The sequence below is a fragment of the Saccopteryx leptura genome, chromosome 2 (assembly GCF_036850995.1).
Source record: "Saccopteryx leptura isolate mSacLep1 chromosome 2, mSacLep1_pri_phased_curated, whole genome shotgun sequence".
NCBI lineage: Eukaryota > Metazoa > Chordata > Mammalia > Chiroptera > Emballonuridae > Saccopteryx > Saccopteryx leptura.
In genome coordinates, this window is record NC_089504.1 from 272070372 (window position 1) to 272096924 (window position 26553).

The 26553-nt window shown below is 44.8% G+C and overlaps 1 protein-coding gene across 2 annotated transcripts in view; it reads left to right on the forward strand.

Moving 5' to 3' along the window:
* The window catches only part of KCNH1 (potassium voltage-gated channel subfamily H member 1), a 334319-nt gene that overhangs the window by 44318 nt on the left and 263448 nt on the right, over nucleotides 1-26553 (forward strand). For both annotated transcript variants that reach the window (XM_066366052.1, XM_066366053.1), the window contains exons 4-5: nucleotides 13343-13471; nucleotides 22039-22157. In XM_066366052.1, the coding sequence (XP_066222149.1) occupies nucleotides 13343-13471; nucleotides 22039-22157 (248 nt within the window). The remainder of the gene's footprint in view (nucleotides 1-13342; nucleotides 13472-22038; nucleotides 22158-26553) is intronic.

Here is a 26553-nt window from a genome sequence, read left to right on the forward strand (position 1 = left end):
GCTTGCTCATGGCCACTCTTCCTAGACTGGGACGGTGTCACTGTGGGTGCAAGGCAGGGCCACCACATATGGTGGCGCAGGTGATACCCTACAGAGGGGGCAACTGGAAGCCAGCTTATGGTTTGCTTAAGTCCTCTGTGCCCCCCTGGCCTCTGTGCTGAGGGAGGAGTTTCTCTTTCTAATGTGCACACAAATGTCTACTGGGCTAGCAGGGGCTCCATACAGCCTAAGCCTCAACACAACACAGAGCACAAATTTGATGCAGATCCTGTTGATTTCTTCCCAGGAAACTGCTCACACACACACACACACACACCCCGCCCCGACTCCTCCAAATCCTACCTTCTTCTGAGGAATTTAGAAACTTGAAATTATTCGTTAAGCCTGTAATTTTTATAGCAGTTGCACTAGATGCTATGCTTTTCTCAATAGCTTTTAATTGAGCCACCATGTCAGACATCAGGCTTGCTCCTGGGGATGTGGTTTCAGAAAGACACATGTAGCTTCTACGCATATAGCGTGTGCAAGAGTCAGGGCACCATCAACGGGACAAAGCCATAGTGTTTTGATGGTGACACCACATAGGGGAGTCACTTAACTTAGGAGGTCAGGGAAGGAAGTCTTCCTGGCAGATAGGAAGTCCATGCAGAAACTGAAGGCTATGTGGGAGTCAGGCAGAGAGAAGGGCAAGGAGTAAGTACCCCAGGTTGTTGGAATGCCTGTGGGGAGGCAGCTGGTGAGAGTGAGCATTGAGGCTTCAAGAGACACAAAGCAGGACTTCTCAGACCTGGACACGCTGGAATCCATCCTGTAGGTCCGGGGGGAAGGGCAGAGAGTCTGCTCCCAGACCGTGGCGATGCTGCTGGCCCACGTGTCACACTCTGAGTAACCAGGACGGAAGGCAGCTCAAGTGCAGACTGGCTTCCAGGCCTAAGGTTTGTCTTTCTTCATGGCCAATCCCCCGCACCCAGCATAGCGCCCGACACATAGAAAGTGCTCCACCAAAACTCATGGAGTAATTCCATAGAAATATGTGTCAACGAGGGCGACCAAGGAGGCTGCGAGGTTAGTAAGGGCCCGTAACACAGCCACGGTCGAGTTCTGAATTTGTCTTAAGGGCAGCAGTGGTGGGAGAAGGGGGGGGGGGGTGAGGGGCATTGAGAGGCTTTAAGCAGAGTTAAGGAGATAGTCCGATTTCCGTTTTAGAAAGATGATTTCAGTAGAGTGTGGAGATGGAGTGGGGTGCTGGAGACTGGGGGTTGGAGCCCGTTAGGAATCACCCCGGTGACAGGATTGAGCGTGGTCTGCTCAGGGGAAGAGGCAGTTGCGATGGTGAGATGTCAGGGTGGAGGGGCAGAGGGAGGAGGCTGAGTGTAGGACTTTGTCAGTGCTGCCCACTGACAGGCCCTTCCCTCAGTTTACCCAGCTCCAGGCTGTGCCCCGGAAGTGGGAAGCACCATTTTACTGTTAAGAACTCCCCATCTGGCAGAACCCAGCCTGGAGGAGGTGCTCAGCAAAGGTTTGTTTTAGTGACTTTGAGAGGAATTTGATGGTCACCGAGGAACAGATGAGTGAAAGCAAAATGTGGAATTCAGAGTGAGGGCACGGAGCCTGGGCGTGAGCAGTGTGGGGCTAGACCAATGGATGGTGCCTGGAAGAGCAGACCGAACGGACATGGATAGGAAGAGTGGAAGGAGGAGGCAGATTGTGCTTCTACTGTCAAACTTTGAGGTTCGTTAGGTGGAAACTTGCAGCTTGTTAAAGCGGTATAGAGTCCCGTGGGGGAAAGTCACCTTCTTTGAGATTTTAAAAATGTGAAATGTCATCGTTTAAAAGAGTGTTTATTTTTCTCTCTCATTTTTAAATTAATGCATTTTTACTATAGAAAATACATTTAGGTATAAAAAAGAAAAGCAATCACCCAAAGGAGTCAAAGACTCAGGAATAGTAGTACTATAACAACTTTTTGGTGTGTTTCCTTCCAGTGTTTGCCTGTACATGTTACATAATTGATATTTTGATGTATATGCAGTTTGGAATCATACAATTATCTAATCTTTATCACAAAAATTTTCCTATCATTAAAATTCCCCATAAACATCATTTAGAAAGAATTTTATTAATACTTCCTCTATTGTTGAATATTTATAAGCCTCTAGTTTTTCTGTATTAAATAGAATGTGAATTGTGCAAAGGTATTTTGTGAACATTAGGAAATATTTCCTAGTAATTGAGTACAGTGTTACTGTGTCAAAGACTGTGAACTAAGGTTTCTGAGACATTTTGCCGAGTAGCATTCCAGGGAATTAAAACCATTTCTAAGTTCACTTGAAGATTGCAAACATCTGACTCCTTGCACCGCACCAGCATTGAAAAGTATAACTTAAATTATTGAATTGCTTACAATTTTTTTTGTTTAATAAGTATTTTTAATGCTAGTGAGACTGAATATTTTTTTATTTACTGCCTATTTAAAATTATCCTTTGATGTTAATTGTTCTGATACTTTGCCCATATAGTCTATTTAATTCTAGTGGTTTTCTTATTGATTTTTTTTATAAGCTTTTAATGAATTGTTTTGATTCTTCCCTTCTCCCATTCTTTAGTATTTAAAGGATGACTTTGTGGAAAGGACCTTCTATTGATAAGCATTAATGTTTATCTAATCTTTGGGGGAGTTAGTAGTAGGAGGCTTCATGTGTGCTTTGGAATGAGTATATAGAACACTTCTCATGAAGGATGGATTATTTGACAGGGTTATTTCAATTGGTTAGTCTGACCAATAAACCTGGGCATTTTGGTAGTGCTATATATTTTGTGTTGTTACTTAACTCATTCTCAGTATGCTAGAAAATTTTTTTTCCTTTTTTTTTTTTTTATTCAGTGAGAGGAAGGGAGTCAGAGACAGACTCCCTCATGCACCTTGACTGAGATCTACCCAACAAACCCACTAGGGGGTGATGCTCTGCTTATCTGGGGTGTTGCTCTATTGTTTAGCTCAAAGGTCTTCTTAGTGCCTGAGGCAGAGGTCATGGAGCCATCCTGAGCTCCTGGGGCCAACTTGCTCCAATTGAGCCATGGCTACAGGAGGGGAAGAGACAGAGAGAGAGAGAGAGAGAGAGAGAGAGAGAGAGAGAGAAGTGAGAAGTAGAGAGGTAGAGAAGCAGATGGTGCTTCTCCTCTGTGCCCTGAGCAGGAATTGAACCTGGGACATTCACATGCTGGGCTGACGCTCTACCACTGAGCCAACCAGCCTGGCCAAAATGTTCTTACATAATGATAGTTGTCATTAATAAACTCATTCAGTCAATATTTAGGCAGTCACTCTTGTGTTAGTTACTTTTTCCATTTTTCAAACAAGAAAATCAAGGAGTATCAGCCCTGAGTGAAGGCAGTACCCTCTGAGCATGTGACCAGCACGTGCCCATCTCTGTAACTTGTAGTGAGGTTGGTGGCCTGTGTTTGGGAACTCTGGGTCAGCTTCTTCATCAGAGGAGCCGGGAAAGACATATCTCATAGCGTTCTGCCAAGCCAGCAAGAAGAAGCTGTTGGCCAAGAGCTTACTAATCACCTACTGTAGGCCTGTGTTGGAGCCAAAGAGATCCAGATACAGGAAACTGACTCTGCCTTTGAGAAGGTTACAATCTAGTTGTGGAGACAAATCTAATGGGAAAACAATCATATTTTGCCTATTTTCCTAATGGATTGTCTTTTACTTATCCAGTGCGAGGAGCTGCTTATATCAAGAGAAATTGATCCTAAATCACACACATAATGAAAATTACTTTTTCTTTTAAGCTTTTTTTAAAAAAAATTAGAGACTTTTAAACATATATAGAGAAATACAAAGTTTTTATGTCAGTGTTTTTCTTTGTATTTCTGGGCTTTGCATAATGTTTAGGAAGCTCTTCTCCTTACCTATATAATAAAAATATTCTTCCATTTTTCCTCTGGTACTTTTATAGCTATGTTAGAGTATTTAGAACATTAACCATTTGGAATTTATTTTTATATGTGTGCGACATAGCAATCTAACTTAATTTACTTTCCACATTGTTTATTCAGTGGTCTCAGTACAGTTGTACCCCCTTATCCACGGGGTACATTCCAAGACCCTCTGTGGATGTCTGAAACCCTGGATGGTACCAAACCCTAGATACACTGTTTTTTCTGTATATATACGTACTGTGGTGGGATTCAAATAATTTAACAACCAGCTCTCTGCCCTAATGACCATTTTAAGTATAACAAAAGACACTGAAAGGTAGTTTATTATTTCACGCACTTAATACTTAAATAACAATAAAAGAGGCACACGAAACTAGATTGTTATAAGAAAGAGTTTTAAAATATTAATGAAAAAATATTAAATAATACCTGACAAAAAACAATAAAACTGTTATTTAAGATATTTCCATATTTTTTCTTGATTGGTATCCTCACTAGCAATTTTTTTTTTCACCTTTGGACAGAATGAACGTTACTATGGGCACTTAGAATACGCTGTTGTGCAGACGAACGTTAAAAAAGAGTAAGGAATGTCAATTTGTGATTTTTACATTGGACTGCTGCCCAGGCACTCACCTTAGAGAGAGCCCTGATTACAAGTTCCATTTTAACAACTGGTTCACTGAACTCAACAAAAACTTAGGTATCAGTTCTGCCGAACCGGTGTGAACCGGCTGAATGCCACCCCTGCATACACACCTTTTTGTTTAAAGGAAGTGCTTGACAGCTTCTCATTGGCACGTCTGAATTGCCAGCATCAGCAGTTTTGCACATCCGAGCCATTATTAAGTAAAATAAGGGTTCCGTGTGCACAAGCACTGCGTTATCACAACAATCGATTTGATTACGGAGGCAGCTACCAAGTGACTAGCGGATGAAGAGCATATGCAAAGTGGAGACGCTGAGGGTTCATTTCCCCAGCAACAGAGTAGGACCTCGCAAGATCTCACTATCCTGCTGGGTATAGTGCACGAATTCATAGTGCTATTCAGAACGGTGTGAAATTTTAAACTTATGAATTGTTTATTTCTAGACTTTGCCATTAAATATTTTTGTACTGCGATCGACCGCAGGTAACTGAAACTGTAGAAAGTGAAACCACAAATAAGGAGGGATTTATGTACCATTTCTTTAAAGAATCCAGCTCTTTCCTTCCAATTTGAAATGCCCTTATCTCTTTATATGCTAAGTTTTCACACATTCATGGGTTTGTTTCTCTCCTGTCCTTTTCCAGGAACCCTTTTGTAACTTAATGGCTATGTACCGTATTTCCCCATGTATAAGATGCACCCTTTACCAAAAAATTTGGGGTCTAAAAACTGAGTGTGTCTTATACAGTGGTTGTAGATTTTTTTACTTGCATTCCCTTCTTTTTCACACAGATGAGGAGTTGTATGAATTTTATGATGAATAAAACCTGAGTTCAATAACTTTATGTAATATATATATTTTTCAAATTTCGGGCCCCAAAATTAAGGTGCATTTTATACATGGGAGCGTCTTATACATGGGGAAATACGGTAATTTTGGTTAAAAGTGCTTTCTCACTGGTCTTCCCCATATTTAAAATGGGAATGATGTCTTAGTAGCAGTTTCGGCTCACTGACTTGTAGGAAGTACACTGTAATGTGTCCAGGCTTGGCCTCCCTGTAAGCACTCAATCATTGATATAATTATTTCTACTGTTGCTTGTTTTAGGGCCAGTGCCAATGGCTCTTAATCACTGTACTAGGTACTTCCTGTCATTTTCTTTTTGAAAATTTTCAAAAAATTTTTGGCCATGCTTCTACCTTTATTTTTCAATTTGAATTGAATTTTGGTTCTATCAAGCTCCAAGAAAAACAAAGGAAAAAAGAACAATTGAAATTCTGACTGAAATTTCATTGAATGTACATGTTAAATGGGGAGGTCTAACATCTTACAAAATGAAATCTTCCTATCTATGAACAGTGTAACTGCTTATTTTGGATTTGCTTTTTTTCTCTTTAATCAAACTTTCATTACGCTGAGCTTTAAGCATAGATTTTTTTAGCTTTCCCCTTTGTTACAGTTGAGATTGTCCCTCTTCCTTCAGAACAAGTGGAGGCAGCTTCAGAGGTTCATTAAACACCATGAGATACATTCTCTTTTGAAGTTATTCAGACAACCCTATGAGGTGAGAATGAGCATTTCAGTCTTATAGGTGAAGAAGTTAAAAGGAAGGAAGAAGGAAAGTAATAGTTTTAAATACCCAGGCCTCAGACGAATGTATATTTTTACTTAATCTTAAGTAGGTCTATTATTCTCATTTTACAAATGAGAAAACTGATTCTTAGGGAAGTTCAAGTGACATGGCCAAACCACACAGTAAACATAGGTCTCAAACCCAGGGCTCGGGATTCCAAATCAGTTCTACTGGCCAGTGGCCACTGTGTCCCCCTGGTGCTGTCTTATCCTTTCTGCCCTAGTCATTTGTCTTAATGAGGTTGATTGCAGACCAACTGGTCTGTTTCCTGCGGCAGATTGCCATTCCCTAGTCCAATCTCTGGACCTATCTGAATGGCCCAGCACATGCAACCCTTCCTAAGAGCCAATCACAGTGGCTTGGTCAATTCTGTTGCCTCTGTTCAATGTGGCCTGGCCTCCTGGTTACAGAGAGTGCCTGAGAGGGGGCCCAGGGTAGGGAGAAGACTGATGGAGGCCCAAAATGTTCTCATATATCTGAGCCTTGTTTTGTTGTCTGACTGCTGGGGTTGAGAAACCCCATAGCAAGGCTACATTGTCAGGGGCATTACTACATTACCCCAGGAAGCTGCACATGAGAATCACAGAGTGACCAGAAGGAGGAGCCAGACCAGAACTGCCCCTCCACTGGGCGTCCTCGGCCAGAAAAGGGCTGCTCTCCTGGTAACAGCAGCCTTTGCTCTCAGTAGGATCGTCAGATACGGTGTTTCTCCTGGATTTGTGTATTGATCTTCCTTTGGTACATTTGTCATTGGCCCTTTGTCTTTTTCGCAGAAGCTGGACATCAAATACTTCCTTTTCTTGTTTTTCCCACTAGAGTTACTTGGATGAGGGGGTGAAATTTTAAACTCCTCTTCCCAATTCTGTGTGTGTATGTAAATATTTATTTTCTTTCTTGTATTTTGATGAAATGGATTCTGCTGCAGAATCTGGGCTCCAGGAGAGATCCCTGGAGGCCAACTGCCCTAGCCTCTCCCTCTGGGAAGATCTATATCTGGCTGGAGCTGAAGGGCTTGGGCTTATCTCTGAGATCACCCGGAGGGGTGGCAAGGAAACTGGGATGGTTCATATTTACCTGAAGCAGAAAGAATTGTTTCTGTCTTTTTTCTTTTTAAGGGGGCAAGTACAGACAGGGACAGACAGACAGACAGACAGGGAGAGAGATGAGAAACATCAATTCATAGTTGTGGCACTTTAATTCATTGATTGATTATCATACATGCCTTGATGGGATGGAAGGGGGGGGGGTTCAAGCCAAGCCAGTGACCCCTTGCTCAATCAAGCCAGTGACCTTAGGCTCAAGCCAGCGACCATGAGGTCATGTCTATGATCCCACACTCAAGCTGGAGACCCTGGGGTTTCAAACCTGGGTCCTCAGCATCCCAGTCCAACGTGCTATCCACTGCACCACCACCTGGTCAGGCTTGGAGCAACTGTTTAATACATTGAAACTTTGAGCAGTATTTCGTTAGTTAAAAATGCTTTGCTTTTAAGAGGAAAAGCTGGTTTGTGACAGCTAAGAGGGGCTATGTTTTCTTTCTGAAGAACTTCAGAAGTAACGATTTCAGCCCATTCTACTTGCTTTTCTAGATTGTTCGGGTAGTGATAATTTGGGAGGGAGGCTGGTCTGAGTGACTGTGAAGACACCGGAAGCAGAATTTATTACTTGGAAACTCGGCAAGCCTTTCTGGAACACCTCCCTACCCTGCCAAGGTTGTTGAGTTCCACCACTCCAGGGTGGCAGCTCTTGGAGTTGAGCAATATAAGGGCCAAATTGACCCTATGCACTAAGTGCCATTGTAATGTGGGGTGCAGGATGATAAGTCAGAAACTAGATCAGATTTCCTTGGAGTGGATTATGATCTATTTTAAAAAGTAGTCCTCAGTTGTTAAGGTTTGAAGGAGGCCATTACATACAATAGTATCGTCTTTCCCTGCTTGTGAGCAGAACTGAGAGAGATGCAGGCATCCGGCAAATGGAGGTTAAACAATCACCTTTATGACCAGTAAAGCTGATCCTGGGAAATGTAGTTCATATCTATGGGCGAGTGAGTTTTGTGAAAATAAAGAAAACCTCAGCAAAAATGGAGTTGGGAGGGCCTGTAGGTGAGCTCTCACGGCCTATCACTTCATCATCAATTACCCCAGACAGGAAGCGACCCATGCCTTGCATCTCCAACAGGAATATGCTTTTACTTTACTACCCCAGCAGGAGGAAGACTTTCTCCTTGCCTGGCAACAGCTCAGCCCTGTGAATAACTCCACCAGTGAAAAGCGTTACACTTGGAACTCCCCGTTTCCTCCAGTGGACCGTGTTTGTAAATGCCCTTCTCGACTCTTTCCTTCTTTCCCCTATAAAGGAACATTTTCTCCTTTTGTCATAGTTTGCATGTCTGGAATTATAATTCTTTGCTATTCCCAAATAAGCCCATTTTTTTGCAGGTAAAATAACTATTTTTCTAGATCAGTAGTTTTTTTTAATTAATTTTAATTTATTGTGTTTACACAGAATCAAGTATCCCACTGAATACATCCCCCCACCCCCATATTCCCTTCAACATCCCCCTTGCCCCCCTCCCCCCAATGCCCTCCTCCCTCCCTCCAGGATTTGCTGTCCTGCTCTCTATAACACTATGTTATGTATATATAATTTCACCAATCTCTTTCCCTTCTCTGATTCCATCCTCTCATCCCCTTTAGATCAGCAGTTTTTAAAAGTGAATCTTGAATCAGAGACACTTACCTACCCATCCCAAGTAGCACAGGAGAACTTCAGTTCTCTTAATGGCCATCCTCCCTGCCCTTTGACCTCTCCCCTAACATTTATAGAACTGAAGAGCAGAGCAGAATGCAGGCTCATCTCTAAGAAAGGAGACAGAGAGAAGTGGTGGAGCTGTACATTTCCAATTCTTGTCCCCAAATTTCCAATACAGAAAAGAGGCCCAGAGTGTTGCATGGAAAAATGTCCCTCTCTAGGGAAACACCAGATCAGGGAAAAAGAGATTCCTTCTTTCAACAAGTCCAAATGATCAGCTTGAGGTGAACTCTAAGGCAATACATACCAACTATATGAATTTTTGGTATAAGATACATATTTAGATACCAAAAAGGGATGATCAGAGTAGCATGAGTTTAACAGGGAAACATTCCAGGAAGCAAGCAATGGGCACAGTTTAGTGGAGAGAAGCACTCAGCTTTAAACAGTCTGAACTATTGAAATGGAGAGAGTTCATGATGATTTTGAACTGTGGTAAAATGAAGACGGCCTCCCAACATGACTAACATAATGGTGCTCATGATCTGGAAGATGTGGGTTAATGTTATCAATCCCAGTAGTCATATGTGGAATATAAAGGTTGTACCGTCCTGCCCCAGCTTGAATGGTCACAGGCATGGGACCCAGCTGATCCAGCAAAGTGGGAGGCCCATAGGTGGCAGCTGTGATGGGGGGTGGGGCGGGGATTCCAGCCAGATAGGACTTCAGGTGTTAGATATCATGAATGGTGGGCCTCTCATATAATTTATTATTAGTTCGATAAATTAGAAGTGCTTTCTGGTTTACCACCTTAAAAGAAAATCACTTAAGGTTTTCTTTGGAACAAAATGAAAATAGTTTTTTGATTTGTTTGATTTTTGTAATACCAGCTAGGATACATCTGAGAGCTGTGGGTGTGTGGGCTGGGTTGGTGTGATGCTTTCTTCTGAGTTTTGTGTTGCTTAGTTGAAAATGGTTTCAAATCCCATAGTTTCTGAAGAGGGGATAGGGAGAAGCAGTAACAAACTTTTTAAAAACAGTGTATAATTTAGAGGCCACTTTTTTTTTTTTTTTTTGGTGACAGAGATATAGTCAGAGAGAGGGACAGATAGGGACAGACAGACAGGAAGGGAGATGAGAAACATTAATTCTTTTTTTATTTTTTTTATTTTTCTGAAGTTGGAAACAGGAGGCAGTCAGACAGACTCCCGCATGCGCCCGCCCGGGATCCACCCGGCACGCCCACCAGGGGGCGATACTCTGCTCATCTGGGGCATTGCTTAGTTGCAACCAGAGCCATTCTAGCGCCTGAGGCAGAGGCCATGGAGCCATCCTCAGCGCCCGGTCCAACTTTGCTCCAATGGAGCTTTGTCTGCGGGAGGGGAAGAGAGAGACAGAGAGGAAGGAGAGGGGGGGGGGGTGGAGAAGCAGATGGGTGCTTCTTCTGTGTGCCCTGGCTGGAATCGAACCCAGGACTCCTGCATGCCAGGCCGATGCTCTACCACTGAGCCAACCGGCCAGGGCACATCAATTCTTTTCTGTGGCTCCTTAGTTGTTCATTGATTGCTTTTTCATATGTGCCTTGACCGGGGGGCTACAGCAGACCGAGTGATCCCTTGCTCAAGCCAGTGACCTTGGGCTCAAGTGGTGAGCCTTGCTCAAACCAGATGAGCCTGCACTCAAGCTGGCAACCTTGGGGTCTCGAACCTGGGTCCTCCACATCCCAGTTTGATGCTCTATCCACTGCGCCACTGCCTGGTCAGGCTAGAGGGCACATTTTCTTGATTTTAGAATGCCATTTATGGTTTGTGTATGGGGGAATTTTTTTCTTTTCTTTTTTTTTTTTTAGGTGAGAGGAGGGGAGATAGTGAGGCAGACTCCCGCATATGTCCCGACTGGGATCCACCTGGCAACCCCATCTGGGGCTAATGCTTGAGTACCAAGCTGTTTTTAGCACCTAAGGCTGATGTGCTCTGAAGGAGCTATCAGCACCTGGGGCAAAGCTCAAACCAATCGAGCCACTGGCTGCAGAGGGGAAGAGTGAGAAAAAGGGGAGAGGGAAGGGGGGAGAAGCAGATGGTCACTTCTCCTGAGTGCCCTGACTGGGAATTGAACCTGGGATATCCATACACTGGGCCAGCACTCTAGCCACTGAGCCACCAGCCAGAGCTAGATTTTTCTTTCAAAACACATTTTTATTAGTGACATTATAATCCATTTGCCTTCTAAGAGCACTCAGAAACTGGCAACTGAGAATTATGAAAAGGGAAAATGGACAGGGAATTAAAATTAACTGTGGATGAACACATAGATAATTAAGAGTAAAGGCGAACATTTCTCATTTAATATATTTGCTGCCTGTTTTATATGGGTTAGTCATGCTTACATAAGTATAAGCAGCATAGCTGGATATGTAAACTAGTTATTAAGTTAGAATGGCTAATCCTAGTGTTAATCAAAGATGTCTGTCTATCTGTGCTGTGTAGTACAGAGGTTGATGTGATTGCAGCCAGAGAGATCCAGGTGACCTCTGGGGGATCTATTTCTATCCCCAAGACTCAGGGAGTTATTTGCTTGCTGTTTCCTAAAATAAAATACTAAGTCCAGTGCCTGCCTGGAATGTAGGTAGCTTCTCTAATACTTAACAAATAGAGAAATATTCATTGTATTTTAAATTGAAAATGGTTATAAAATAGCATATAAAATAGTATCCCAGTCATGCAAAATTCAACAAATAGCTATTAAGTTCCTATATGCCAGATGCTGTTTCAGGAACTGGGATAAAAGAACTAGATACAGAAGAACTTATCACTCCATTGTCTCTCATCTAATTTTGTGTCACAGACTTGATCGGTCAGTCTTGTGGATGTCCTCTCTAGATAGAAAACACTCGTTTGTTTCCCTCCTTATATTTGGGAAGCTGGAGACTGACTTTGTGTAGATACTTGGCCATAGATATTTGAGTGGATATCAGAGAAGTCAGTCAGATGAGCCCTGCCTAACATCTCTTTCTTCAGATTAGGGCAGTGTTTAGGACGGGCTCGTTTATCCTGCTCAGGAACAGGATCGGAAGCTGAAACACATCCATCCAGCTTCCTAAGGCACTAATGCAGTCACAACCCAAATCCACCTGGAAACTTCCCTTTCTGGGGGAGCCTCTGCTGGCAGAATCATTGCGGTGATTCTTTCCCTTCTTAATGTGTTGTCATTTACTATTGTATGGGACCTTCTGGGGTTTTATTTTAGGGAGAGAGACTTCGAAGTATAGTTTCTGGTCCACGGTTGATTGAGCACGTGAGCCAAATCGATGGATTCCCAAACTAGATTTTGACACTGGGGCCCTTTGGGAAATTTGAATCTGCATGATCTGCTGGCTATGTTGGCAGTGCCCATCTGGCCCCTAGTCTTTTATTGTTTTTCAGAGAAAGAGAGAGAGGAAGGGAAAGAGATGAGAAGCATCAATTTGTAATTGAACAACCTTGGTTGTTCATTAATTGATCCTCATACATGCCTTGATGGATGTGGGGCTCAAGCCAAGCTAGTGACCCCTTGCTCAAGCCAGTGAATTTGGGCTCAAGCCAGTGAACTTGGGCTTTAAGCTAGCAACCTCGGGCTTCAAGCCAGTGACCTTTGGGCTCAAGCCAGTGACCATGGGGTCATGTTGATAATCTCATGCTCAAGCTGGTGACCCCATGCTCAAGCTGGCAACCTCTGAGTTCGAACCTGGGACCTCATCATCCCAGGTTGATTGATGCTCTATCCACTGCACTACCACCAACCAGACATCTGGCCCCTCTCTTTACTTGTTCACTACATGGTCTAAAGCAGCGGTTCTCAACCTATGGGTCACGACCCCAGCGTGGGTCGAACGACCAAAACACAGGGGTCGCCTAAAGCCATTGGAAAAACATTTAAAAATGTATTGTATAATAAATATGTATTTTCCGATGGCTTTAGGTGACCCTGTGTTTTGGTCATTCGACCCCCGCCGGGGTCGCAACCCATAGGTTGAGAACCGCTGGTCTAAAGTAAGTCTTTAGGTCTCTGTACCTTACTTACTACTGTAGATCAGGAGGGATTTTCAACCCATTTCCTAATAATTTCACAAGGTTTAAGAGATCTGCATTTACAAAATTATTTTCAATGGAAAAAAAGTCCCACTGAGTAGTTAGTTACTTTGAAAGTTTTTATTCCAATAACAAGAGAAATTAATGGTATAGTAACCCAGCTCCTGAAGGAATGAAGCTTTTTCAAAGCTGAATTAATATTTGTAGCTATTCATTCCCTAGTCTTTGCTTCCATCGCCCCTCAAATGAGAATGCAAATTACTGACCAACCTTTTGGTATTTCTTTCAGGGACACCTGTGTGGTTCTTTGTGAAAATTGCTCCAATTAGAAACGAACAGGATAAAGTGGTTTTATTTCTCTGCACTTTCAGTGACATAACAGCTTTCAAACAGCCGATTGAGGATGATTCATGTAAAGGTTTGTAATTCTGATTTGTACAAATATATTTATACCTCCTTTTTAAAAATCTTTGCCTGTATTGTAACTCACATTGCAGAGAATTTGAGGTTGCCAAGGCAATCTCTGCACAAAGGTCATGATTTAAACTTCAATATGTGTTGGGGAAGGCAATGTATTGTTCTGGAATGTATTGAGGGAGGGGAAGGGGAGGAAAAATAAACTTTGTTTAGGAAATGATTTGAATCCACTTTATACCTTTTCAGATTAACCCTTTCTAGTAAAATTTAGGCAGAAAAAAATAGTTTGACACCTCTGATATCATCAGAATCTTTGTGGGTTTTCACATGACAGATGTCAGCCATTCAAATGAGGCAGTGCATGGCCACATTCATCTTTTTATACAGACGCTTCTTTAGCTATGACTGAGTTCTAGCATTTCAAGACTGTGAAAGTAGAATTTATTTAGCCCATGTCTGCCTATGTGGTTGGGTAAGTCTGCAGACAGTTAATTTATTTAAAACTTGATATTAAGGAGCATGAGTAACAATTCCACTTGTGTCATTTAATCAGCCGTGACCACAGATTTTAGCACTCACCTCCCTGTATCACATGCACATCCTGTTTGAATAACATTGGTGATTAGTAAAGGAGATGGCTCAGAATTTCTGGAATGACTATACTCTTTTTGTTTTGTTTTGTTTTTTTGTACTTTTCTGAAGTGAGAAGCGGGGAAGCAGAGAGACAGACTCCTACGTGTGCCTGACAGGGATCCACCCTGCATGACCACCGGGGGGCGATGCTCTGTCCATCTGGGCTGTTGATCCATTGCAACCAGAGCCATTCTAGTGCCTGAGGCAGAGGTCATGGAGCCATCCTCAGCACCCGGCCAACTTTGCTCCAATGGAGCCTTGTCTGCAGAAGGGGAAGAGAGATAGAGAGAAAGGAGAGGGGGATGGGTGGAGAAGCAGATGGGCGCTTCTCCTGTGTTCTCTGGCCAGGAATCAAACCTGAGACTTCCACATGCCAGGCCAACGCTGTATCATTGAGCTAACCAGCCAGGGCCTGTACTCTTGAAGAGGATGGCTTGAAAGGATGGCTATTACCAGAGGTTTGGGCTCAGAGGGTGTCATAGCACACTCTTCAGTCCCTGTTGTGAAGTGTCCACTCCTTATGCCAAAGAAGCTGGGGGTGCTCCCATGCTGTGGCACTTCCTGGCTTGCTGGTTGAATTTCCAGCTCCCCGGAGAGTTCTGTGCCTGGGGTTTCCTAAGACACAGCAGAGAGATGAGAGTGCAATCCAGGGGAGTCGCACTGGGGCACGTTGGTTTCAATGTGACAAAACGGTGATTGTTAAGTAGGCATTATAGGAGGAACTGAAAAGCATTAATCATGTGGAGGCTTTTTCAGGGGCTGTGTACTCTGAGGACATTTAAAATCCTAGCACATTTGGACTCTCACATTTATAGAACTCTGAGCACGATGCTGTGTAGATCAGTGCATTCTATCTTTTTGTTTTTCTCTCTGCTAGTGTAGTAAATCCGTTTCAGCCTGCGTTTTGGTTTTAAGACTACAGTGGATGTAAATTCTCCCCACCAGTGTCTCAGCCTCCCGCAGTTTCCCTTTCTCCTGCGAGTCCCTGGTTTCTCGTTTCCAACTTGAAGATTTCTCAAAGCCATAGCTGTTACTTGGTGATAGACTCACTCATGATTGTCATCTTGCCACCACCTGGAAAGGCCATTTGCTTTTTCAACCGAATAATCTCAGAAATAGTTTTTTAAAGGTAATCAGGTATTTTGACACTTGCAGGTTTTTCCTCTTAACACTTTAAAATGTGTGGTTTGGTTGAGCCAGAATGTTTGCTTTCCATCACCATTGAAACATTTGTAGGCGATGTGCCCGTGTTTAGTGGGAAAGGCACATTCCTCCGAGAATACTGCTGACATGCACCTACTGTCTGCATTGGATTCTCGTGAAACCTGAAAGAAGAGATAAGTCACGTTTTGTGTGATGAATGAGACTCACTTACGTGAGTGATGCGGTGAGACTTACTTAGGTTTATTTTCTAGAAATAAAATGCTCCGCTCCATTTAACCTGACTCAATGATATATGTCCCTTTTGATAAGAATTTTGGTGTGTATACACATACACACACAGACGCACACCTATTAGCTAAGGGAACCAGATATTAATTCTCTTTGTCCAGAAAATAAATAGTAGTAACATGAGGTTTGATTTGTAGAAATTTAAAATGCACACATACACTTTAATCCTCAATGCAAGCATGCTGCCGGTGGGTTGTGCCTGACAGCTCCTCCAGGACATGACTTTATAAGCCTGTCCATTTGAATTGCCGTGGCAGCTATGTTTAGACCCCCCCCCCCCCCTTGTCATGTCACTGTGCCCCTGGCCCATGTTGATTTGGTGGTCTGCCGAGGACAAGGTCAAATTTTATATTAGTCTGTTTATGATGGAGGAACATGATAATTCTCCAGGCCTTGTTCATTGTAAGCCTATAAACCGCAGTTCTGGCTGCAAGGATCAAATCGAGATGGAAAATACGCTGCCATGTGGCTGCCTTGCTCTCTGACTTGCCTTTTCTCTGTGGCTGAGCTCTCACATTGGGAGAGTCCTCCGGATCTAGTGGGGTTTCAGGACAGCACTGCCGTCAGCATGTAGGGTCTTCAGAGTCTTGCTGACTCACACTTGTTTAAAATTCACTTTGAGATGGAATGGAAGGTGGGTAATCCAAAGCCCCAGAAAAGTCCCCAGGTAATTGCTCTATGACACAGCAGTGTGAGAAGTTTCTCCATCATTGGATTAGTCTTTTCTTTAAAATCAGTTGTGCTCACATTGCCTTTAAAATGACTGTTTTCTCTGATCATGCAGTGACTAACTTTGGGCTTGAGATTGGGGTGAGTGCATCCTAATAGTGGGATTCAAGAAGCCATTTGGTGCCTAACATTCTTCCATAAAGGGGTAAACACATGGGTAACTGGGCAGCAGTCTATAGAACACCTTCCACCAAGTAACTAACCCTTCTCCCAGAGCCCTGGGAATACGCTCCCTGAGCCCCCTCTTCCATTTAATGTGTCAGTTCCGTGATCCTTTTGATGAATCGCCCAGGTCCCGGACTTCCTTGTCTTCTCTTTTCTGCCCATCTTTTGCTTTATTCCCGTGTTGTCTGAGAAAAAGTACCCACAGATGGCACAGAGCAGGAATGAAGGTCAAGCTAGTTTTGCTGTTTGGTATCAGCTCTAGTGTGTGTGTGTGTGTGTGTGTGTGTGTGTGTGTGTGTGTGTGTGTGTGTGTGTGTGAGGGTTGAATGATAGAGTAAGTGGGAATTCTTGGCTGAATTGAGAATATATGACACTCCAGGAGTATCATTTGTTAATTTCTTGCTTTTCTGTTATTTTGAGTAATTGGAAGCGGGCACTTTTCTCTGTCCCATTCTCTTTTCTACACTTGATCTTAGCCAAAAGGCCGAGAAGCGATCCATTCTCCTTTCTAGCCAGGAACTTTGCCAAGTGGGCAGGGAAGAATCAGCGTGTACGGCTCGGGATCTTCCTTCTGCATTGCACACCGAAGAAGAAGTCACCCCTCTTGTTTTTCTCGTGCCCCACCAAGTAATCCCACAGTAAAGGAGCAAACCCACTTACAAAGATGCATGTATTGACATCTAAATTCATAGTTAAACTTGAGTCAAATGCAGACAACGAAAGGAATGGAACACTCCCGAGGAGGTTTCTGAAGACCAGGGATCCAGAGTGGGAGAGGGCCCTGGCCGGCTGTCGTAACTGCCGACCTGTGTCCCTGTGTCTTCATGAGGGATGATGTGAGCCACTCCTGGGAGAGAAACACAGTAATGGGTGCAAGCCACAGCCCCTCACTCCCTCCAGTGATCACAGTTTATCTGATTCCCTTTGGATGATGGAAAGGTGATGATTTAACCACTGCTACTTGAAGACGTCATTATAGATTTTTGGTTATTTGTACACGGATAGGAAAAAGCCAGGGGCGGAAGGTTTGAGGACATTTGGGCAGGGTCCACACTGACTGTCCATCCTGGTCCTGTGTGTGCACTGTTCTCTCTTGAATGTTGGGCAATGGCACCAACTTCTCTAAAAGAACCTGTGACTACAGACTAGGACGAGCCCGACCTCACAGCCTTCCCTCGGGGCTGTGGATACCTTACAGGAGTCCCCTGCAACTTCTACTGACAGTGACTCGGCATGGTTTCCCGGGGAGGGACATGGACCTACCCGGAGCGGGGCGGGGGGGGGGGGGGGCTGGGACTCCGGCTCATCCTACAACCACTTCTATCCTGAGGAGGGTACAGGGCTGTGTGGGCTAATGTGGCCTAAAAGAGGGCTCACCCCAGTTGAAACCAGCAGCCATCATGGAGTCAAGGAAGGGATAGTGGTTGTCCTGGCTGAGCATGGAGAAAGGACCCAGAGAACACTTTTGAGTGATGATTATATTGTACAACGTATCCCCTTCCTTCTACCCCTTTCCTTTCTCACTTCCTCTTCCCTCTGCCCATCCTCCTCTCAGCCTACAGACACCCAAGCAGTGTGTGTTGGATACACAGGAGTCCACTAAGGAAAATGGGGTACACAGGAGGGAGCGGGCAGTTCTGCTGGTTGTAGGGCCGTAGCCGGGAAAGGGTTCCTTGAAGGTGGCTGTGACAGCTGTCTTTATTTTTAATTTCTAATTGTAGCTTACTCTCAATATGATTTTGTCTTGGTTCCAGGTGTATAGCACAGTGGTCAGACAGTCGTATACTTTACCTGTGTCCCCCAGAGGTTTCCAGTACCCGCCTGGCACCGCACCCAGTTATTGCAGTATCACTAACTATATTGACTGCCTATCGCAGTATTATTGACTACAGCCCCATCATGATTTTGTAACCCCAGTTAGTATTTCTCACTGCTTTACCTGTTTCCACCCAGCCCCCTCCCCCCACCCCAGGCAACCACCCCCGCTGCCTTTCCTGAACCAGGCTCTTGTTGGGTTGGCCCCTTCCTGTTGGCCATTTGGACAACAGGAGATTTGTTTTTTATTTCCAGGAATGTTTCTCCAGATTGCTCTGCTATAAGGGACAGCATTGGACTAAGTCGTACATTTTATCTTCTACCAAATCTCTTTGGCTTCTCTTCCTGCATTTTTAATTCTGTTGCGTGGCTGTCACTCCAGTCACCCAAACCGGAGCCCAGAGGCTGGCTGGTTGCCTCTCCTCTCCTTCTGCGGCCCTTGTTCACCGAGTTCTGTTGATTCTACCTCTGTGGCTGTTCTCAAGTTCCCACTTGTTGTCTGGCCCACGCTACAACATTGGTCCAGGCCCGCATAGTGTCTTGCCTGGGGTCCTGACTGGTCTTTTATCTGTCAACTTTTTTTTTTGTAAGTATACTAGCCACACTTCCATTCTGTCCTTCTTAAATTAACTTAGTGTAGCCTGACCAGGCGGTGGCGCAGTGGATAGAGAGTCGGACTGGGATGCGGAGGACTCAGGTTCAAGACCCCGAGGTTGCCAGCTTGACCGCGGGCTCATCTGGTTTGAGCAAAAGCTCACCAGCTTGTACCCAAGGTTGCTGGCTCCAGCAAGAGGTTCCTTGGTCTGCTGAAGGCCCGTGGTCAGAGCACATATAAGAAAGCAATCAATGAACAACTAAGGTGTCGCAACGAAAAACTGATGATTGATGTTTCTCATCTCTCTCCGTTCCTGTCTGTCTGTCCCTGTCTATCCTTCTCTCTGACTCTCTCTCTGTTTCTGTAAAAAAAAAAAAAAAAAAAATAGTGTACGTTTTATCTCCATCATATTTAAACGCTGTCTGCGGTTTGCCATGGGTTTTTAGGATGCAGTTTAAATTTCTTGATTTCCTATCTAGGTTCTTACCACCTAAGTTCTGCTTGATTTAGCTTCTGACAACCTCTTCTGCAGCCTCCTCTCCTCTGCAGGCCTTGCCTCACTTATCTTACCATTTAGAATGTCCTACTCTTCACTGACATATCACCCAATTTTATGATTTTTCTGCCTTCATTGGCACTCTTCTTTCTGTGTGGAATGCCTATCTTTTCCTTCTTAATTCTTAACTCTTGCTCATCTTTCAATATTTTGCTCTACTGTCACCTCCTCTTGGAGGTCCTCCTTGACTTCCCAGACTGGATTAGATATTCTTTCTCTGAACAGTCTTGGCCATAGCATTCTCTACTCATCTCTGTCGTAGAACTCAGCTGACTATCTATCGTGGTTATTTACTTATCTGTCAGTCTTCCCTACTAGAGTGTGCCTTCTTTAAAGCCAGAGTCTGTGTCTTCTTTCTCTTAGTATTTCCAGGGCCTAGCCCTGTAGGTACGTGAATGAATGAGGTCTTTTCATCTGACTAGGTAATGACTCCTATTAGAAAAGGTTTATAGTTCAGGAAGGAGAACATGGAAGTGGAATTGGGAGAGAAATTATTTCCTTCCTGCAGAATAGTAGAGCCTGCTATTGTTAGAGGTTTAATGGAGGAGTTCACCTTGCTTGTCCATGTCTTCATTCAACACTCATTCACCTGCCCATGTCCTCCACTCAGCCAGCTCTTCTGAGAGCCACATTCTTGGAAAGTGATTCAGAGTGAGAGGCTAGCCTGGGCCCAGTGAAAAATGCTTGGAGGTCCAAGGACCTTTCTTGTCATCCTTCTGTGCCATATCAGCTGATGGGTCAGGGTCCCAAGCTCCCTGCCAGGCAGGGGCTGGGGTGTCTTCCCTGCCATCTCCTTGGGTATGGGTCATGGTGGGGGTGGGGGTGGTGGCAGTGGAGGGTGGGTGGGTTTGGTTTTGCAGAACCCTTATTGATGCTTGCATGTACAGCTATTTCCTATCTTTCTTTCCTCCTTTCTTCTCTTCCTCCCTCCCTCCCTCCCTCTTTCTTTTCCTTTTATTTCTTCTTTTTTTAATGTTTGGTTTGAGAGGGAGAGGAAGGCAGAGAGAGAGAGTGAGAAAGAAACAAAGAAACATCAACTCATTGTTCAACTTAGCTGTGCACTCATTGGTTGCTTTTTTTTTTTTTTTTTTGTATTTTTTTTTTCCGAAGCTGGAAACGGGGAGAGACAGACAGACTCCCGCATGTGCCCGAACGGGATCCACCCGGCACGCCCACCAGGGGGCGACGCTCTGCCCACCAGGGGGCGATGCTCTGCCCCTCCGGGGCGTCGCTCTGTTGCAACAAGAGCCACTCTAGCACCTGGGGCAGAGGTCAAGGAGCCATCCCCAGCGCCCAGGCCATCTTTGCTCCAATGGAGCCTCGCTGCGGGAGGGGAAGACAGAGACAGAGAGGAAGGAGAGAGGGAGGGGTGGAGAAGCAGATGGACGCTTCTCCTGTGTGCCCTGACTGGGAATCGAACCCGGGACCCCTTGCACGCCAGGCTGATGCTCTACCACTGAGCCAACTGGCCAAGGCCATTGGTTGCTTCTTGACGTGCGCTGACTGGGGATTGAACCCATGACCTCAGCGAGCCAGGACGATGCTCTATTCACTGAGCCATCTGGCCAAGGCCCTGAGTTTCTTGTTTTAAGGGGACCTGTCACCAACCGTTCTTCACTGATCCCAGAGCAGACTAAAACCTGCCCAGTGCTTTTTTTTTTTTTTGTATTTTTCTGAAGCTGGAAACAGGGAGAGACAGTCAGACAGACTCCCGCATGCGCCCGACCAGGATCCACCCGACATGTCCACCAGGGGGCGACGCTCTGCCCACCAGGGGGTGATGCTCTGCCCCTCCGGGGCATCGCTCTTTTGCGACCAGAGCCACTCCAGCGCCTGGGGCAGAGGCCAAGGAGCCATCCCCAGCGCCCGGGCCATCCTTGCTCCAATGGAGCCTCGCTGCGGGAGGGGAAGAGAGAGACAGAGAGGAAGGAGAGGGGGAGGGGTGGAGAAGCAGATGGGCGCTTCTCCTGTGTGCCCTGGCCGGGAATCGAACCTGGGACCTCTGCACGCCAGGCCGACACTCTACCACTGAGCCAACCAGCCAGGGCCTGCCAGTGCTTTTTTACCCCATTTACTAATTTTTTTTTTAGAATAAAGAAAGAATAAAATTTATTTCTTATTCTCCTGGCTTTAGAGAATGTAATTTTAAGAATACCATTTGACTAGCTTGTCCATTTAAAACCTAGAACTAGCTGGATCTCTGCCAGAGCAGATGTGGCGGTTGGGAACAGTCTGATCCCCGTCAGAAACTCAGAGAAACATCCCAATTGCCTCTAGTATCTGGCCAAAAAACCTTGGGCCAGAGAGGAAAGATCTGGGTTCTAGACTCTTTCTCGTTGTCTAGGCATTCTGTGCTTCGGTTTCCCTTCTGTAGACAGGTGCTAAAACCTGCCCTACCTACTTCACAAAGTGATGCTTAGGATAAGGCGGGAGTGCAGGGGGACAGTTAAGTGCTATGTGTGTCTTTCTGAGCAGTGAGTCTTCACCAGGACTACTGGGAGCTCAGGAGGACAATGAGGTGTCTGCTTCTGACATTGTGTGAATGTCCATGTAACTTGTGTAAGTATCTACGGACCTTCAGGACACGGATGAACTTGTCTCTTTTCTCTTCCACATGCTCCAGGCTGGGGGAAGTTCGCCCGGCTGACCAGAGCACTGACGAGCAGCAGGGGAGTCCTGCAGCAGCTGGCTCCCAGCGTGCAGAAAGGCGAGAACGTGCACAAGCACTCCCGCCTGGCCGAGGTAAGGGGCTGGGGTCGCTCATCTCACACCTCCTCTGGGGGGTCCGGGGCCGAGAAAACGGCACAAAGCGAGTGTGCTGGTTTGGAGGGAACCTTCAGGATCCCCAGACTCTTGTCCTGGCCGGGCTACACACCGTGATGTGTGACTTCGGGTAAGTGACCTACCTTGCAGCTTTGTGCTTATATGTAAAGGGACTGCAGACAGCTGTCATCCAACTTGCTTGAGATTGTCGGTGTTAATTTACTTTTCTAAAGGAGTAGGGAAGGAGTTAGATGTGCTACATGTATGCAAGACGGTTTGTACCTGTAAACCGTGAAATTTAAAAAAAAATTTGAGCAACACATACTTTAAAGGAAAAGAGGACACAGAAAGCAAAAGGAAAATAAAAACCATCTTTAATCCTGCTAGCCAGGGTGGGATTCTTCCTCTTGCTGGGACAAGTTTGTGTGATATTCACTCTTCTTGGTATCCTGTAAATTAAATACTTAAAAGATGTAAACTTACCTATAATTAATATATCTTACATTCGATGATGAGGGGATAAGAGAGGGAAGAAAATAAAAGCATTTGCTTAACATATATACACATGTATATGTTATATATAGACATTCATAACAAAATAAGAACTATTTATAACTCTTAACCTGGTTCTGTTGCTAGCTCTATGTCTTCACATTGTGGTTTTTGCCTGTTATGATGACTTGCAACTTTTTGCTGAAGGTGGACATGATGTACTGGGTAAAAGAAACTTGGGTCCGTAGGCCCGTGGTGGAGTGGTGGTCAGGTGTGGGGGAGAAGAAGCGTCCTATCGTCCTTGTGATTAGCTGTTTCAGCGAGCCTGTGTTGCTGGGCTGTGGATTTCACAAATCTGAAAGGAAAGGGGGAGGAAGCCCTCTTGGGCAAGGGAAGCCTCCAACCACCACGGTGCAGATCTGACGGAGGCCTTGCCATTCCTATAGGGGCGCTCTGCGGCCGATGGCTGGCTAGAGGAGTCCCGTATGGGGACTCAGCCGCCCAGTTAGTGGCAGGTGCTTCACTGGAAAGCTCAGTTTTCTGTCCCTTAGGACACTTAACAGGAGCCTGTCAGCCCACCCTGCAGCCGGGGAGAGAATTCGTTCTGGAAGCGGGATCTGAGTCGGCCACCACCTTGTCACTGGAACGCATTCTGCCCCAGTAGGGAGGGAGTTGTGGCCACTGTGTGATTCACTCTGTGGCCTTCATGCAGGAGCGACCCAGCTGGGGTACCGTCTGGCTGGGACTCAAGTGCCAGCCTCTCTCCACATGGAACGGGTGGGGGTAGGACGTGGAGGGGAGACCACCTTTTCTGTCGCATCGCATTGTCTCTCTTCTGCCCTCTGGGGGAGCCGGGTCAGGGTGTTACCAGAGGTATGCAGTTGTGGAGGCTGGAGCACAGGCCACTCTGGCATGGGGGGGGGGGGAGTAGGTGCCACCCTCTCACCACTCACAAATCCCCTCCCTGCCCCCGACCCCATTACAGGGGCATCTGGTAGACGCCCTGTGTGCTCCTGCTCTTCACGGGGATGACAGGCATAATGGGCTGAAACGTTACAGGCTACAACTCATTTGACAGCTTATTTAGCTGTGTGATTTTGAGCAAGTCATTTCCCATTTAAGAGCTTCCGCTTCCTCCTCTTTCTTCTCTTCAAATGGAGGTAGTGAGTGCAAACAACAACAGGTCCCCATGGATTAACAAAGCGCAAGGGAGAGTCTGAGTGCAAACATCTCGGCCTGTGTGTGGTACATGCCCAGCACTGTTCGTTTAATGCTAGACTTTGACTTCTGGTTCTTTGAATCTTTTTTAAAAAGTGTTCTTGAGTTTCAAAAATAAAACAGATTCTTTATCAGATTTTAAAACAGGGAGGTATATAAAGTAGAAAGTGAAAAGTTTACTGTTTCTTAGAAGTACGTACCTGTTTTTAACTACAAATAGTTGTAAATAAGATTTAAATAAAAATGTGGTCATACTATACATATTATTTTCCTATTTGCTTTTTTTCCCCCACTTCCAGGTATATTTTCCTAAGATCACATACCCCTCTTTACTTTTTTAAATGGCTTCTTTATATTCTATTGCATGACTATATCCAAACCTATTTAGCTCTCTGCCTGTTGATGGATGTTCAGGTTGTTACTAATCTTTGGTAATTGCAGAGAATGCTTTAGTGAATCTCTTTGTATGAACAGTTTTGGTTTTAATTTAGAAATATTTTTAAGATTTTAGAATAGCAGATAGTAATTTAACCAAGATTAATTTATTTACACTGTTTAAGTAGTAAATGTCAGTTCTCACTTCAAATTCTTTTTAAAAATTAAGATATTACAGGTAAAGTTTAAGTTCTCTTAGAAGTTATGCCCAACCTGACCAAGCAGTAGCACATTGAATAGAGCATTGGCCTGGGATGCTGAGGACCCAGGTTCAGAACTCTGAGATCGCCAGCTTGAGCGTGGGCTCACCAGCTTGAGCGTGAGGTCACCGGCTTGAGCATGGGGTCATAGATGTGATCCCATGGTCACTGGCTCGAATAAGAGGTCACTGGCTCGGCTAGAGTCTCTCAGTCAAGGCACATATGAGAAAGCAATAAGTTATTCCCAGAAATAATTGCTATTATGAAGTTGTGTATTGGCTTGCTACTGAATTTTTAATATTTTTATTACTTAATGTATTTACCTGTAAAAATATATAGTATGATTATGTGATGTTTTAAATGTATTTACACAAATTATATCACACTGATATTTTTCCAATTTGCAGTTTACACCCAACATTTATTTTTGAAAACTTTTTATTTTGAAATAATTATAGACTCACAGAAAGTTGCAAAACTAGTGTAGAGTGTCTTGTGTTCCCTCAGTGGTAATATCTTATATATAATGCTATAGTACTGTATCAAAACCAGGAGACTGACATGTATAGAATATTGTGAATTAAACTAAAAACCATATTCATATTTTGTCAGTTTTTATATACTACACTCATTTGTGTTTATGTGTGTGTCTTCTATGCAATTTTATTTCATGTGTAGCTTTGGGTAAGCACCACTCCCACCAAAATCTAGACCTATTCCATCACCACCTAGGAACTCTGTATGTCACCCTTTATAGTCACACCTCCATCCGTTCCCTGTCCCCTGGAAACCGTTGTTCTTCATCTCTGATTCCATTATGCCTCACTACCCACCGAGTAGTGTCTTGTTTTGGAGAGGAAGGTAACCTTGGTGACAGGAACCTTTCCCCCAAGTACCTGGGTTTTGAGTTCATTGTGCTTCTCCTAAAAGGACTTTTTAAAAAAAAGGTTTTATTTATTTATTTTAGAGAAGAGAGAGAGAGAGAGAGAGAGAGAGAGAGAGAGAGAGAGAAGGGGCGGACGAGAGCAGGAGCATCAACTTCTATAGGTACCTTGACCAGGGAAGCCCAGGGCTTTGAACTGGCAACCTCAGCGTTCCAGGTCAATACTTTATCCCCTGTGCCACCACAGGTCAGGCTCTCCTAGAGGGACTTTTTAAGTGCTCAGGACTGTCGCAGGAAGGACTAGTCTGGCTAGCAGGTAGTAAGTTGCTCACTACCGGAGGGGCTGTGGATGACCACTTGATGGTGCAATGAAGGTGAGCTTGGGCAGAGTGGCTGGACTAATGGCCATCCTGTCTCCTGCCAGCCCTGAAGCCCAGCCTGAGTCGGGTCCCTTCACATGCACGGGGGCCATGGTGTTTCTTCTGGCCAGCCTTCTCTTGTCTGAGGGCTGGGGTCTCGTGTGTTCGGGGGGGGGGGGGGGTTCTCAGCTTCATTTCTAGGTAGCCATTGTGTGTACGTGTTTCTTGTACTTTGATAAACTGTTTACTCAAGCCAGGCAGGGGAGGACTCAAATGTTCAGTGACTCCAGGGATCAACACTGCACTTGATTTTGGTAAAAAAGGTATAAATGATCAGTTAAAATGAGGGTTGAGGCTTTTCTGTAGCTTTTTGTTTGTTTGTTTCCTTGGAGACAGGATGATGTAGTGGAAAGAGAAGGAGACGTGGAGTCAGACTGACCTGAGTCCTCATCCAAACCATCACTGTGTTCCAGCTGTGTGACTTTACAAAAGTTACTTAGCTTCCCTAGTCCTTCTTCCTCCCTCCCTCAGGAAACAAGGATGCTGCCTATCCTGATGGACTGCTGGGAGGATTTGTGGGGCTTTAAAAGACAAGCCTCATCTTACTACTCCCTGCTGAAAAGTCCTTTAACGTCATCTTGTTATTTCCTGGACTACATTTAAAATTCCTTTGTGACTTACCCGACCTGACTCTCCTCTCCAGCCTCCCCCTGCAGCGTTCTGCCCACTCTGGGTGTCAGCCGGTGGCACTCCCTCTTGTCACATCCTCTCCTGCCCCTGAGCCTCGG